General features: G+C 36.6%; 5 protein-coding genes across 7 annotated transcripts; 1 reads left to right on the top strand and 4 right to left on the bottom strand.

Moving 5' to 3' along the window:
• Positions 1-130: 130 nt before the first annotated feature.
• LOC119371040 (uncharacterized) lies at positions 131-2,184 on the top strand. The gene is given in 3 exon segments (XM_037640429.2): positions 131-726; positions 1,473-1,921; positions 1,923-2,184. Coding segments are annotated over 3 exon segments (582 nt in total). The 5' UTR covers positions 131-632; the 3' UTR covers positions 1,962-2,184.
• A 308-nt stretch (positions 2,185-2,492) lies between these two features.
• On the bottom strand, positions 2,493-5,264 carry NDPK2 (nucleoside diphosphate kinase 2). Its single transcript, XM_012224506.4, has 7 exons — positions 4,833-5,264; positions 4,585-4,641; positions 4,233-4,319; positions 3,900-3,980; positions 3,687-3,799; positions 3,535-3,584; positions 2,493-2,823 (listed from the first exon to the last, which is right to left on the bottom strand). The coding sequence occupies exons 1-7, from the start codon at positions 5,082-5,084 to the stop codon at positions 2,756-2,758; spliced, it is 708 nt and encodes a 235-aa protein (XP_012079896.2). The 5' UTR covers positions 5,085-5,264; the 3' UTR covers positions 2,493-2,755.
• Positions 5,265-5,901: 637 nt separating this feature from the next.
• Positions 5,902-7,974, bottom strand: LOC105640240 (GRAS family protein RAD1). Its single transcript, XM_012224505.4, has one exon. It carries the CDS (start codon positions 7,656-7,658, stop codon positions 6,120-6,122), a length of 1,539 nt encoding a protein of 512 aa, XP_012079895.1. The 5' UTR covers positions 7,659-7,974; the 3' UTR covers positions 5,902-6,119.
• Positions 7,975-10,029: 2,055 nt separating this feature from the next.
• Positions 10,030-11,648, bottom strand: LOC105640239 (stemmadenine O-acetyltransferase). Its single transcript, XM_012224504.4, has one exon. The coding sequence runs from the start codon at positions 11,536-11,538 to the stop codon at positions 10,174-10,176; it is 1,365 nt and encodes a 454-aa protein (XP_012079894.1). The 5' UTR covers positions 11,539-11,648; the 3' UTR covers positions 10,030-10,173.
• A 910-nt stretch (positions 11,649-12,558) lies between these two features.
• Positions 12,559-15,072, bottom strand: LOC105640238 (UPF0481 protein At3g47200). Of its 3 annotated transcripts, XM_012224503.4 has the most exons (4): positions 14,339-15,072; positions 14,068-14,141; positions 13,464-13,976; positions 12,559-13,364 (listed from the first exon to the last, which is right to left on the bottom strand). In XM_012224503.4, exons 3-4 carry the CDS (start codon positions 13,938-13,940, stop codon positions 12,684-12,686), a joined length of 1,158 nt encoding a protein of 385 aa, XP_012079893.1. In that variant the 5' UTR covers positions 13,941-13,976; positions 14,068-14,141; positions 14,339-15,072; the 3' UTR covers positions 12,559-12,683. The 3 variants fall into 3 exon arrangements, with proteins under 3 accessions (XP_012079893.1, XP_012079892.1, XP_089582707.1); XM_012224502.4 differs by having other exon boundaries at positions 12,559-13,976; positions 14,339-15,071; XM_089726581.1 differs by lacking the exon at positions 14,339-15,072 and having other exon boundaries at positions 12,559-13,976; positions 14,068-14,330.
• Between the last annotated feature and the right edge of the window lie 248 nt (positions 15,073-15,320).

Here is a 15,320-nt window from a genome sequence, read left to right as displayed (position 1 = left end):
GTGAATAAACGACCGGACGAACCATTTTCAATATGCAACGCCATATTATATTCTGAGGCCCGGTTCAGAAATTAACGCGTCATTTGCAAAGTTGTCCGGTCGTTCGTTTATTGGATAGTTCCAGCTTTCCAAGTTCCAACAAGAACGGCAAAGTCATGCGTGATGTGTCCGTTAAGATGCGTTTTTCACACGTTCGGTCGTTACTTTAGCTAAACGACCATGCGATTCAAGTTTTCAAGTTTCCAACGATAACATCAAGCTCAATGGCTCAGCTTTTGTCGTTCAAGAACTGACATCCTATATTACCGTTGTTTAAATAGGTCGGTTCCATGTATGATGTATAAACGACCGGCCAATTATCAGTTCTAGGCAGCCCAGGTGTCGAGTTAAAATATGCATGGGTCTAATTAATGGGCTTATCGATGAGATTGGGCCCATCTGAGCTTGAAATACAGTTGGCGTCTTGGAGAAGATTTGTTTGCAGAATGGCGCTACCATGTAGTCAATAATGGCGCCAAAACAAAAAATCGAAAAAGGAACCATCTTTCTCTCTCTTCCTCTTTGCCCTAAAATAGCATCTATTTTGCTGTCTACCAGTGGACTCCAAGACTTAGATGAGGGAGAAATAGAGGATGTTTGGAAGGTTACGACCATCCTCATCTTCACTCGACACCCTAGAGAGGCCACCTTCCAAGATCTTCAAAGATGATACTCTCTCCATCTACGGTACTTTCTCTCTCCCACACTCTATCTAATTGCTCGGTAATTTTGATTTTTATTGTGTGATTTGGTTTTAATTGAAAATTAGAGACGGATTTTCTCCATATTTTGCTATCTAGGAGGTAGAAAATTCAAAGTCCAATCTTTTTTCTTGTTCCATTAGAAACCAACTGTTCTCTGTAAATGATTTGTGACCTCGATGACTAGAGTATGTGTTTTAGAAACGATGCCTTTACATCTCATGAACGATAGATGTCTCTTAGAGTATGTCTGCAAACTAGGGATTACAAGAACGGGTCCTGTAGAAAACGACTTATCGTTTAAATTCTTTTTTTTTGCAACCTACCGGGGTAGTTCTTACCATTTTCCTGGCCACTCATCTCTAATAAGAAACGGCAAAGTCATTCGCTTTTTTGGAAAGAAAGCGAAGTTGTCCATTATGAGAGAAACGGTAATAGATTTAAATTGAATGAATTTATATTTATTTTCATAAAGATTGTTGCTCAACCTTAAAACGGTAATATTTATTTTGTTTCGTTATAAAGATCTTTATTCCTCAGTCGTGGGAAGTAAATATAATTGCTTATTTCAACAGCATCATCAACATTGCTGGAACTTGGTAACTGAAGTTTAGGAGAACCTGTGTAATTCTTTATGAAATTGGTATTCCTTTTTAGGGCCTTTTGAATCGGGCATCTAAAATTGATCAATAATAAGTTTTACCAAATTGAATTCCCATGTCTTTGTCTCAGAGGCTACATTAATGAAGCTTAAACTGGGTTCTCAGCGCGATTTAACTTCACCTTCTGAGGAGGAAGCAGTAGACATGGAAAGTTATTGCAATACTGCAACTGGTTCCGAAAGTTCTGTGGAGCCAAATCTTTGTACCTCTACAAATGTCTCAGAAAGTTGTCAATGTCTTGTAACCTCACTTGATGAGGACGCAATGACCATTGATACCAATAGCTCTTCTTCAAGCATTCTATCAAGTACTAGTACTTGCAAATCTACAGGTGATTCTAAACAGCAAGGAAACAGGAATATGTCTCTTCTTTACTTGTTTTCAAAATATCAGAGTCATCGACATGCGTTAAGCTCATCAGATCAAGAGTCAATGACGGTTGAGAGCAATGGTTGTGCAAGTATTTCCCCAAGCTCCAGCAACTGCCAGTCTTTTGGCAGCACAAAAGAGCAATTTGAACTCAAGTGGCCATAGTTCCTCTTCAGGCTTTCACATGTGAGATCTGTGTACCTTATTTTCTTTTACAATAAACTCAAAATGTATAACATTTGTTTTTCTTGTATTTTTCTGATAGTCGTAGGCGTTGGGTTGAAAGGCACAAACAATAATTTTGTTGTCTGATTCAGCAGTCGACTTTGTCTTAGCCTTCCCTTTTAAGTACATAACATGTACCCAAAAAGAGAAATTTCGTTCTACGAGTTAAAGACGTTTTTTTATTTCAATCTTTGTTCTTCCAAAGGTTAGCTTATCATACAGCGCCAAGGCAATACATGATCGTTTGGAAGGAAAGAACAACAATCAATTTAGCAGGCAATCTCTGCATAGGAGGAAAATTACAGTATCCTTCGTTTCGGTAGGTTACTGCTTGTGTAATGGTTTAAAGCCAAATCAAATTGTCGTTCGTTAGGAACCTTAAGCCTAATGATATGGTGCAGCTCATATCATGATGCTGCCTCAGCACCGTATAAATGACAAGATCTATGCCTCAAAAATGGCACATTTAATTCTAAAAATTTTAGGGGCACTAAACTGATGAATCACAATTGAATATGAGTTCCATACTTCCAGAGTACTGAAATCAGAACAAAGATGACAAGTCTTGTACATGGGAAGCAGAAAGTGATCTGAATTTTCTCAGTATGCTTTTCTCATAAGTTTTGCATCTAAATTCATGCAATGATAATGGTATTATTTTGAAATTGGAAAATAAACAATGGATCCAATCTAAAATGTAGGCGCTCAGAGGAAAAATCTTCAAAAAAAACATCTCTTCATGTGAGTGTACTTTGAAAATCACTCTCTAAACCAAGAAGCTAAAGCCGGCGTCCACTGACATATTTCACCTTCTTTAAACCAAAGAGCTGCAGGGAAAGCAAAAGTCATGAATTATTAAAAGGTAATTTATCTATCACTTCAAGCATTGTAATAGAAAATATCAAAGCACCACCATTATTTTGTTTACTAACCACTGTCCCATCGCAAAACATCGAGTTTCAAGAATTGAAGTTGAATACATTAATCTGACTATGATGAGTGGTACCCACTTGGCATTTGAAACATTTTCCCCCTTAACTTTCTTTTATTGATCAATGAGATTGCATCAGGCCTTAGACTAGTTAATGGGGGGAGTTACCCCTCTCCCATCTCAAGAAACTCCCCATTCCCTATACTACTAGAAAAAAAGGGAACAAAAAGAAAAGGAAACACCATTCCATCCAAGATCTCAGAACTGAAGAACCTTAAGCAGGAATGCTGAGCTATAGTAATTGGATTGTCCTCTTGGGGGCTTTTCTTTCCTCTTTTTTTTTTTTTTTTTTTTTTTTTTTTTTTTTTTTGAATATTGCTCTGTTGTTTAGAATGTTTACTGCCCTCAAGCCTGGCTTCCTATGTACCATTTCTATTGTCAACTTGAGTGCTTCTAAGTTAAGATCTCAAATATGGACCAACTCCTGGTAACTTATAATGACTGCATTTAGATTAAGAACTACTAAGGCTAGATTACTAGACCCAAAACCATCTGCTAGAAGATTATTTGCTGTATGCAAGTACATCTGAAGCATAAAAAACCTCACCTATTTCACGCTTCCCATTCTCAGGGCTGTCACTGCCATGGACCACATTCCTGCACATAATTTCATCGTAAGAGAATAAAAATAAGCGCAACCCATTATAGCAAATACCAAATGCAAACATAAATCAGTCTAGTAGCAAATCTTGGGCTAACCTTCCAGTTTGTACAGCGAGATCCCCTCTTATTGTGCCTGGTTCAGCCTGAAGAGGATCTGTAGACCCTATTAGCTTACGTGCTGATGCTACAACTCCAACACCTTCCCAAGCCTGGTTAAGATAACATTATGATAAGTAATCTAGAAAGATTTAAAATCCTACAGAAAATTTCAGACCATGAATTTAGCAGAGACATAATCAACGAACATACCATACACACAACTGGACCTGAAGTTATGTAATTGATCAACTTAGGGAAGAAAGGTCTAGCCTTGAGATCCTTATAATGTTCCTATGATTATACAAAGTTGCTGATTAGAGAATGACAAGATATACGGTAATACATGGATATTATAAAGTCAACCATCAGTCATCGTCACCACTTGCATTAGAAAGTTAAAATTTTCGTAATTTCTTTAAACTAGATATTATAGAAAGGTACAAAGCCATTTAGATACTTGCAACTTGCAAGAATTACAGAAATGCTGATTACAGTTTAATTACACAAAAAATGGAAAAACATAAATGTCTCTAAACAACGAACCTCTGCCAACTCCTTAGGGCATTGGAAAAGCTTCAAGCCAGTAAGTTTAAATCCTTTCTTCTCAAATCTTGAGATTATTTCTCCAACCTAAAATAAATCAATCTCATAAAGACAAATTTAGAATGAGAAATCAAAACCATTTTCATTGCTGAGAAAAACCTATAACTAACCATTTGTTCTATAATTCTACAAATTCTACAATTCTTATTATTCTATAGTTTACATCAACTGTGTGTAATACATGAAGGTGGCACTAAAATTAATTAATCATTCTTTAAAAATCTCACCAACCATTCCAAAGCATAAACTTTTCTATCAATTAAGAGAGAAAAAAAATAATAATAAAGCTTACAAGGCCACGTTGAACGCCGTCAGGCTTGACCATGATATATGTCTCTTCAACCTGTTCCTGTAGCACAAAATTAAGAAAATAATAAAGAAAAAAACAAATGAATACTTGAACTGGGCTGCCACTATTTTCGCAAATATTATAAATTCCATCCAGTTCTCATCTTCCCTAGACTCAAAATTAGCAGTCAAGGGGATAATTTCAGACAGCAATTCAATTTTAAAAAAATTCAAGAAAGAGAAAGCATATACCAGGGAAGCAACCAAATGAGGAAGAAAGATATGGGTTTTGGTAGGCTTGCGATGCTTAGCATTATAAGGACGTGAAGGGGAATAAGAGAAAAGATGGGATGGTGAATGGAATGCTGCTAGGTGACTACTGCGTAGGCCAAGCTTATTGCCGGGGACGAAGGATAAGCTGTAAGTTGTGTGGGTTGATGAGCGATTAATGGATGACGCAGGGACGCATAGTCCACCACTACCAACTACACCTACGGCTTCCATTCTCTCTCTATCTGAATCTGTCCCAAACCCCCCACGAGACCAAAAATTGGTCTTTTGCTTAGGGCTTTAAGTTTAAGTAGCTGAATTCGCCATGCGATGGTGTTTAATTATTCTACTATTCTTTAATATAATTTTTAGGAAAGATGTCACACCGATTACGACAAAAGGCCAACCTTTTTTGACCTTATGATGGACTGTAACAATAGCTGTTTGTAGGGGTGTGCAAAATATCGACCGAACCAAAAACCGAGTAGTTCGGTTCGATTCAATCAGGTTGTTCATAAAGAAGTTCAATTGTCGGTTTAAATGATTTAAACTGAAATTTTTATTGATTCAGCTTTGATTTTATAAAAATTAATTCGTCAGATTTAAAATCTAATCGATTTTGATTCAGTTCAATTTCACATCTGAAGTTTTATTATCGGTTCAATTTGAATCAAACCAATCGTATGCTTGCCCCAGTTGTCTGAGGACTGGTCACAGATCTCAATTCCTGAAAAATAACCGTGGAACAGATTTTTCACCCTGTGAAAGATAATTATGCAACAGATTGTTCAAGTTTTTGTAAAATTTTAGCAATTTTTAAATTCAGACTCGACAAATTAATGGAACAAGATTCCAGAGTTCTTGTATAAATATATATAGAGAGAGAGAGAGATCAGGAATTTATGCTAGACATTTGAGCACTTTTTTAACATCCTGCTAGATTATGAAGAACCAGAAATTTGGGGGTTGAAATAGTGCCAATTTAATTCAATAAAGAATCAATGAATATGTTGATTAATATGTACAATGTGAAAACTATATGCACTGCAAAAACAACCAAATACAATTCCTTTATTTCATCTGTTCAGTCTCCTGAACAGCTAAATTCCAGACTCAAAATGAGTAATTATTTTCAGTGCAAAGTCTGTGCCTTGCACTTCCCTGAAACCAGAGCATTTGCACACAACATTTTCTGCCAGCAGAAAGTATTATTGAATTACAAAGCCACATGGGCCAATTTATTGAACTTGATTCTTGAAAGGCAGTGGTTTAGCATTTCCAACAAGAAGCTGCAACAATAGGCTTTGATTTCCAACCAAGAACCAAGCAACCCTTCTCTTCCACAACTGTATAGCCATCACAGACCTTGTTCTTACCCAGCCATTGCTTGGCCTGAGCCAACATCTTAATTGGTGCAGCCTGAAATCCTGCACGGCTCATTCTCCTGCGCCACTGGTCTACCCTCTCGTGCCGCTCCACCCTTGCTGGGCCCTCACAGCTCACAATGTTCTTTATCTCCTCTGCAAAGTAAAACTGTTCCATCTTGGCACGTCTTGTGTCGTACCTGGGGAGCATAGCATCCAAGGAGTCAAAAATTGCAGAATAGTAATGTAATGCTTCCATAAATCTACCAAGAAAGAATGGCCCATTGTGGCTTGAATCTTGCTCAACTAGAACAAGAAGTTTTGGTGAAAGAGAATGAATAATCTGTAACACAGAATTCAAAGCTCCTCTACTTTCTTTAACCACACAATGCAGCTGAAGAATGCTGTTCACAACAACTACTTCACCTTCATACACTTTTATATCATCACGATGCAGGTTTTCAAGATTGCTTTCAACCACTGAAAATTCCAAATTAATACCTAAATCTTTTGCATATTCCACCAGCTCATCACCGATGGTTTGGAACCTACCAACACAAAGGCCTACGCCAGTAATTCTAAGGCGGCTGGGCAGCTTGCCAGCACGATTAGCGAGGCTTTGGATCAGATGGCGCCATTGGTGTCCGTGTGGTAACCCAAGCGTCATGCCTAAGTCCACTACATGGACAAAACTCTCTCCCTCAAAGGCTTCCAGTATTGATGAATTGGCCACAAAGTGACCGAACTGGATATGTGGGCAAATATCATAAACAAGGCGTAAAGCTTCTTCTTTCTTATCAGAAGCAATGTCCATTATGTTCATCATTGGTACAACGAAACCTACCGTCCCTAGCGGTTGAACCAAGGACAGTCTATCAGCAAGGCCTTGGACAAAGCAAGATGCTACACGCTGGAAAGAAGAGCCAAAGACCAGAGCACTAGATCGAAGCTCAGACAATAAGGCAGAGGCATGAGACTTGTCGCGACAAGCCACTGCTTCAGCACAAGCAATTAAAAGCTGAACAAGCCTCACTCCATCAGCGTTATTCCCGTCTTCTTCATTTTCACCTTCCTCAGCCTCTTCAATAGCCTCGGCTGCAAGAAATCTTTGAGTATAAGACTTTATATGATCTCTGAGATGATGCATTCGAAAGCTATTTAGACTATTAGTACTATTACTGCGGCTTATGCTACTGTCAATATCTCCTGTCCCGCCAACACTATAAAAGCCACTATTACTTCCTGTGGATTCTGCAAAACTAAGAGTTCGCTTAATCCTCTTATGTTCTCTGCTTTCATCTGAGGAAATACATGCATTGTTCTCCAGTGTGGGTAAATAAGGGTATGGAAAGTAAGCCATATCTGAAAGACTGAGAGCAAGACTATTCATTCTATGAATTGTATCTTCGTCAAATAACTCACTCGAGAACAAATGATGAGCCATGTCTCAAATCTATTGCTTTCTGTCTCCTCCCTTATTCCTAAAGATTTGTCGATAAAGCACTGAAAGACCCTATAATTACCAGCCACAACTGGTTTATATAGAGAAGTTTCTTTTTCGCTGGAGACAATACCAAGGTTAAGGTATATAAATATTATGAAAGAAGTTGACAAAAAAACATTGGTAAAATATAGTTGTCGCCCTAAAAGCCCAGCATAGAGAAACTTTAAGCACATAGAGCAATCGAAAAATTCGGTTAATATTCTGCCCCAGAGAAATGGGATTTCTTGTACATTCTTCTAGAACTCCAACATAGGTGACAACTTTATATTCAGATGCTAATAAATGTAAAACCTTACAATATAAGCATCATTTTGTGCAATGTCCTAGTCTTTCAATTTAATACCGTTTTACCTTATATATTTATCTGTATCTAGCTTAGAGGATAAGTTCACCAAGTCATCAAATTCATAAACGATTTGATGTGAACCACCACCTAAAAATAGACTAAAGCAGGCGACTTTCGAAAGCAAATCTAGGGGAGAAAAGGGTACCTAAACAGATTGCTCGTAAGGCGACCGGAACAATGGGATTAAATATTTGTAGCCAGGAGCACAACCTTATGTCTTTCACTGTGTTCTATTACAGTCAATAAAAGATTATCTTAAGTGTTATTTTTTCACAATTTGGCATGGAAAGCAAAAGGGGAACTGTAAATCATGCAAGTACATATAAGTTCTGCAACAGTAAAATTTGATCAGGGAACTGATTGATTCATTGGAGCCATGGTTTGTTACAGAGTCTGACTATCATTGGAAAGCAAATTTACAAATTAATGAGGTCTTTGTCTGCTCAAGGATTTGAAAATTTGCATTTTCTTTTTCATCCTTAAAAATTTCAATATAGTTGGCTGTGAGTTGAGTTGGTCTTGCCGACTTGCATGAAAACATTCAGAAAGGACATAAATATGATTTGTCAGGACATATTGAGATTTATTTAGAAACCTCAGATTCCTCTATGCAACTAAAATCACATTATTGCATACAATAATAAGTTTTGATTGTAATGCATGGATTATTGTTTTTGTTGCAGTCGACCCAGGATATTCTAAACATCATGGTAACAAGAAACCATCACCTAACAATAGACAGCAAGGATGTTCCTCAATTTAGAATTTCTGTGTGCTTAATTCCATAGTAGAACACCCAACAAGAACACGAGTTTTAGAGTAAAATATTAAAGTCCTTTCATCCTGCCAATGACAGGAAATAATTTTAGCTGCTTCTCAAAGGTAATTGAAGGCTTAATCGAGTAAAACAGAACATATTCTATGATTAGTTCTTAGTTTTCATAGAAGCTATTGCCTACAACTTGAATTCTTTATCTGTTAATTTCTTGTTCAGGCATCAAGAGCTATACGTTAGAGTCCAATACCCACCATTTCTGTCAATTTCATTTTATTCCGTACATTGTTTGAATGCTACTTTAGGTTTTTAAAACTTGTTTAAACTTTTTCACATGTCTTTCACTTTGAAGACATAGTATTTTGATGTTTTCCAGGTCAAAGTTGATCGCTTTCCAGATAAAATCGAATGAAGGTCACATTTCATGCAGCAAAGTATGAGCCTTGTAATAGTTTCACTAACAAGAAAGTGCTTAGCTCGTTAGTTTACCTTCTTATCTTTCTTTCTTGGAAAACGAAAGGCGATCTCAGCTAAAATTCTATTCGAGTTGAGTTAAGGAAACTGCCATCTTAAAACGTTGGAAAACAATTTGGCAGTAATAGACAAGAATTTGACATCATTTCCAAAAGCTTAAATTCAGAAAGAAGACTTATCCAAGGGAAACTATTGGAAAGGAATTTTATTGGGGTGTGGGTATATACAAAAAAGGTCATCCAATCACAAGAAGAAAAGATGAGAAAGGGATATCAATCTTGCAACCTTAATTCCCATGCAATTGTAGCAAGAAAATATATTGAACACAAAGGAACCCTATTTTTAGCGAAGAAACTAAAAGCATTAAATAAAATTAGGATATGAGTTGAAGCTAATCGAGTTTGAAAAACCTAACAAGAACAAGGAACCTGAAAAAGAAGCCTTTCATGGTAGCAAAACGCAAAGTACTATTGTGCTTGGAATGAGCAATTTTTCTTTCTTGATTAGAACTTGCTTGAATCAGTTTCAGGGGCAATCTTAAATTAAACTGCTGAAGGCCCATTTAACTATTCACACTTCTAATAAAAATAAAAGAATTTGGGTTTGAGCCCATGTAATTTTATCTAAAACTTGCTTTTTTTTAAAATCTAATGCTTGTCAAGACAAACAATATTGTCTTCCTCCCTCAGGAAATCTTTCAATATATCCAGAAAAAAGAAAAGAAAAAACATCTGCAAATATTATTGCAAATTCAAATTTCATTTGATAGGCAGGAGAGATTACAAGAAAAAGACAGAACTACCTTACGTTGTTCATCGCATGCCACAAGTTCAATGATCAATTCATTTTTAAAACAAACTCTAAAGATTAGAATTAAGCAGCAAAAAGGAAGAATTATGAGTGGGAGAATCAAATGAAAGAATTTCCTGATTGCACTCAAAAACTGCCATTTCTTGTTGATCTAAGGTCACCCAAGCTTCAACTCTGTCACCAGCTCTGCTTTCAATCAAAACGACGACGTTCTTGAATGTCAATCCTGCACTACTTATCCAAACAGGCTTTCCCCACCCAAAATCACCTTCGTATAACTGAAATTTCCTTAAGCTAGTAAACCTGTATATATCAACATGTTTCAAAGCAAGTTCTGTTATTTGCTTAAGTGTCTCCTCTAACACTAAACTCCCATTTTCACCCTGCAATTTCTTGACATAATCAGTGTCAAATTTTTTCAAAGCATTTCGCACCTGATACACCAAATCTTGAATCTCAATCTTGCTACTGCCATCACTCGGCGCCGGCGCAATTGCCAGCCAAAGAAGATTTCCTGCTGCGGATTCCGGCAATGGTGGATCCATCCTGGCACGTAAATTAACGGTCTGCGTCGAGAAAGATGGTTTTTTAGTTCTAGAGGCATCAATAGCGCATTTCCATATTAAGGCAGATACTATTTCAACTCGACTAGGGAGATTATTATTATTATTATTGTTCTTGTTATTAACAGATGAATTTCCATTGCCAAACAATCTTTCTCTCAGTAAACCAATCTTGGAAAGATCAAACACAAATCTTTTTGTTGTGTTTTTGGCTTTTGGTATGTCAAGAACAGGCAACAATCCATAAATATCTTTTGGCGGGAAAATATGAGGCCCGACAAAAATAGGCGATAAAAGGTTATCATTAGAGCCTCTAGCCATTGCAGCCCATGTGTTGATAAAGGAAGTGAAAGTAATGCCATCAACGAGTTTATGCGATATGCTTGTCCCAATCGCCATTCCTCCACAGCTAAAACTATTTACTTGAATACCCATTTGGGAGCATTTCGTTGATGATGAAGACACATGAAAATGGTATTCCTGAGGAAGAAATCGATCCAAAATATGAGCCTCTGGTCGCCGGAGGATATCTGAAAGAGAACAGTTGAGTTTTGCTTCTATGAAATCTATTCCTTGATCATTACACTCTATGAACAGGTTTTGTTTTACTCTTCCTGCCAGTGGATAGAATTTGGTTAAGGTTTGAGATAAAGATTTCTTTAGCAGATTAATTCTTTCTTGATTTTTGACAATGGAATCAGCAGTTGGTGCATAGTACAAGATCATAGGGACATAAGCTGCAGGAGCGAGCTGGTCTAGCAGGGAAAGTTTGAAACATTTGAGATTTTGAGGAGTTGGAGATGATGGTTTAATGGTTTCTCTGGATACGATCAGAACATTCACAGAATTCATATGTAGTTAGATTTGTAAGATTTGGAAGTCAATAATGGGGTTTGCTAATACAGTTCTGAAGGGTTGCAAATATGACTTAACTAAGCAATGCATTGGGATATTAGGTTATATTACCTATATTGCATTATATATGCATATTTGATTATCCTAATTAAGCTTAGTTAAGATAAATTATTAATAAATGTCAATTCTGTCATCGTTTGCATCGAACCAGCATATCAATTTGTTGTGTGGGTCCCACTCAGTGGGACCCACACATGTTGAATATTGAAAAAAAAAAAAAGAAAGAGAGAGAGAGGGAGAAGGCAAAATGAGCTGCGTACAGCTCATGCACAACTTGCATGAACTGTACACAGCTCACGCCCATACCCATGCCCACAAGGAGAAGAATGCTTCTTAAATCACACCAACGGAAGAAATACATACATACATATATACAGAGAGAGAGAGAGTTTAGAAAGGGTTCTACAACTGAGGCAGAGAAAAATAGTGAAGATAATTTGGGGTATTTTTGGGAAACACTTTTGAGTGCCACTATTTTTGTATACTCTCTTTATAAGCCTATTATTTTTAATACTGGAAGAATAATTCAGAGTTTGTCCCGTGGATGTAATCCTAAACAGTTAAGGGTGAACCACGTAAATATCTGTGTATCACAATTTTATTTTTCCGCTACCATAATTATTTTCTCGTAATTTTTATCACCGGGCCTTATTGGTGTTCAGAGTCCAGATTACAGCAATCTCAGCCCAGTTTCCGAGAGAGTACGGGTTGTTGCTCCTCCGACCCATGGCCTGATGTGTGAGGGGGAGATTGTTGGGTTATCCCACATCAGTTGTGGAGAGGCTGGTGATCAAATTATAAGTGTGAGTGAAAGCCTCACCTCTTGAGCTAGTTTTTGGGGTTAAAAAGGCCCAAGATCACCGATCACAATTTTGGTAAACTTACAGAAAATCGATATTAGCGGTATTAATGTTGCTCTTTTTTTTTTTTTTTGTACTAACAGAACAGTTTATGATGTATTTGAACAAACAATTATTTCATTAACACTTTAGTACATACAGCACTTTAACCACAAACTTGTAATACAGACCATAAAATCAAGAAAAAAGAAAAGGAAAGCAGCACAGGATAAAGAGTTGCCTTCAGTGATAGCGAATAGAATAAAGCGTCTGCAAGAAAGTAAGAACCAAAGCTATAAAAGCAGCTATAACAGAAATAACAGACCAAGGATTGCTGAAGTAATCTCGCGCGAGAGTTGCTCGCCATCGAGGCCAATGAGATTGACAATAATCTGTAACCTCTCGTCCAAGATCACTATAGAGAGAAATCTGCGCATGAGTATTTTTGTAAAGCCCCTGGAAAAAACCATACACATCTTCACTGCTCAAGTAACAAACTATAATTCCTCTTTCACGCAGATAATCAACATCTTTGCTTGAATTTATAAGATTGTCTAATAAATAAAAGTAAGATGTGACCTTGTCTCTTAAATTTCTATCACATTGCTCATATGCAATAAGATTGCGAAAAAACAATTCTGCATAATCAAGAATTACTATTTGTGGAATTCTCAGAACTCCATTCTTGAATTCTATCTTCATCAACTTATTTTTCTCCCCTTCTTCAATTTTAATTCCAGCCTGTAAAAGCTCAGTCACAGAAGGAATTGGCTCATAACTACCTTCCGTGGTATGTTCTAACCCAGAAAGCAAGATGTTTCGGTGCAAGTCAAGTAAATGCTTGTTTTGAAGTGTTGAATCAACAATTACTCGAGGATTTCTGTAATTTCTGAGTGCATTCTCATGTAAAGAATCGTATGCAATCTGAGAAAAAGGCATGGTAGTAGTATTGGTGAGATTGTATAAGCTTTCAAGCACTAAAAATGGAATTTGATTCTCAAGTAAAAACAAATCACGAGTTACAGCTTTTATCGTCCATGGCATTCTAAAAAAGGGATCATCTGCCCTTGGTGTCACAATCCCTTCCTTTCGTCGAAAGAACTCTATTATGAAGCAACCATCAATAATCAACATTTCTATAAATTCATCCACGCTCATATAAAGTTCTTGAGAATAGTGTTTGTAGCAATTTTCTGCGTTAGTCCCGATGGATTGGATGAAGCATTCCAAATTAGTCTGCAAAGTGGGTGCTCGAGCAATAAGACGGTCCAAGTACCACAACTTTATTTTTTCAAAAGGCTGTAACTTTAAATTACATCGATGGTAAGGACCAATTGAAACCAAGTTGGGCTCAAAAAGATGCTCCTTATGGCTTGAAAGTACGCTAGGAACTCTATATATGCAAGATTGAGTTGACAGTGGTGAATTGGAAAGACGTTTTTCTTGCAGATATGATGCCAATTCTTGCACATTAATTTCAAAGTTCATATGTTGGATCATGCTTATATTTCTTGCTATCTTAGAAAGATAGGTTTTCTGCATGACAGAATGTATAATAAGTTTAAGAAGAGAGAGTTTTTATATTACATAACCTTGAAATTTTCAAATACATAATACATGAACATACCTGAATGAAAATTACACAATCATGAATATCGTTTATCTGCTTGTCTGTTGCTCTGTTGTGGTCAAATTGAATTTCTGCTCATTGTAAAATGATAAAGTGGCAAGTTTGAATTAGATAAAAGAATATTTTATTTCCTGAAATTTGAATTAGTATGCAACTTGAGAGACTCAATGGTTACTACTCTGACTTCAATTTGATTGGGATATGCTAATTAACAACAAGCATACGGTTCAAACTTTGAAGTAAAAGAAAGGTTTATAAAAAACAGAACCTGAAGGTTTAAGTTAAGTAGCCTTGTTGGAATAGTTGAAAATGCAAGCAAGCGATAGGATCACTCATCTACAGCCATTGAAGTGAGAATTCTTTAGCTGTCTTCAGTTTCTGTTATGTCGGATAAGAATTTAAAAAGAAACACATATATAGATAATAGATTCTTTGATTTCTAAAAAAAAAAAAACAAAGAACATGGAAAAGCAAACCGTATTCTCAAGTAACTATGGAATCTGATTCACTTGGCAATTTCTTTAGAATAAAGGTCATCTACCAAAAGAAAAGTAATACAAATTGAAAACTAACAAACATAAGAATTTTTAAAATGCCTTCACTCTAGAACATTTTTGAGAAATTGTGGAATACTATTCGTGGAGTCGGGATCAAAGAGAGCTGCTTCTTTAGCAACTATGATATTCTCAAATCACCTTCTACAAAATGGGTCTCCCACCAATCCTCTAAAGTTAGCATCTTTATTATTTCTGTACATCTAAATATTCAGATCATAAAATCAAGAAATGCAGAGGAGAGCCAAAATTTACAGTAGAACATCAAATGATGGAACCGAAAGAGACTGATGGTGCTTGCATAAAGCTTGGCGAGAAGGTGAATAGCAACACCATAAAAGCTGCGGTATACATAATATGACCTGTAGTTTTATATAGACGGCCACGTTCTCCACTCGACGGAAATTCACAGACGACTCCGCGACGGGGGAAAAGTTTCCCTTGCATGTCAAACGACGGAAAATAATACTGTGGTTTTCGAACTACAGACCTCATATCATTTACCCGTATAGCCCAATACATCATGGGCCTGGCCCCGACACATTCTTTTCAAATCACACTTGAGCTATGAAATTAAATTTTTTAAAATAATTTATCAATTATATGTATAACTTTTTTGAGAATAAATACACTTGAGCCATCAATTCCTTTTTAATTATACTCTCTATCCCATTTCAAAGTATTAGTTAAGAAAAT

Source organism: Jatropha curcas, chromosome 10 (genome assembly GCF_041381405.1).
Source record: "Jatropha curcas cultivar XTBG-Jc1 chromosome 10, XTBG_Jcur_1.0, whole genome shotgun sequence".
NCBI lineage: Eukaryota > Viridiplantae > Streptophyta > Magnoliopsida > Malpighiales > Euphorbiaceae > Jatropha > Jatropha curcas.
This window is presented reverse-complemented; position numbering and strand designations above follow the sequence as displayed.

What these genes read in the sequence shown, in the direction of transcription:
- LOC105640240 (XM_012224505.4), bottom strand. Translation starts at nt 7,658, where the DNA reads ATGGCTCATCATTTGTTCTCGAGTGAGTTATTTGACGAAGATACAATT.
- LOC105640238 (XM_012224502.4), bottom strand. Translation starts at nt 13,940, where the DNA reads ATGATCCAACATATGAACTTTGAAATTAATGTGCAAGAATTGGCATCA.
- NDPK2 (XM_012224506.4), bottom strand. Translation starts at nt 5,084, where the DNA reads ATGGAAGCCGTAGGTGTAGTTGGTAGTGGTGGACTATGCGTCCCTGCG. An exon ending in CAGGTCCAGTTGTGTGTATG is followed by an intron (nt 3,800 to 3,899) that starts GTATGTTCGTTG and finishes TATCTTAACCAG; the next exon opens with GCTTGGGAAGGTGTTGGAGT. An exon ending in GAATGGGAAGCGTGAAATAG is followed by an intron (nt 2,824 to 3,534) that starts GTGAGGTTTTTT and finishes CTTTCCCTGCAG; the next exon opens with CTCTTTGGTTTAAAGAAGGT.
- LOC105640239 (XM_012224504.4), bottom strand. Translation starts at nt 11,538, where the DNA reads ATGAATTCTGTGAATGTTCTGATCGTATCCAGAGAAACCATTAAACCA.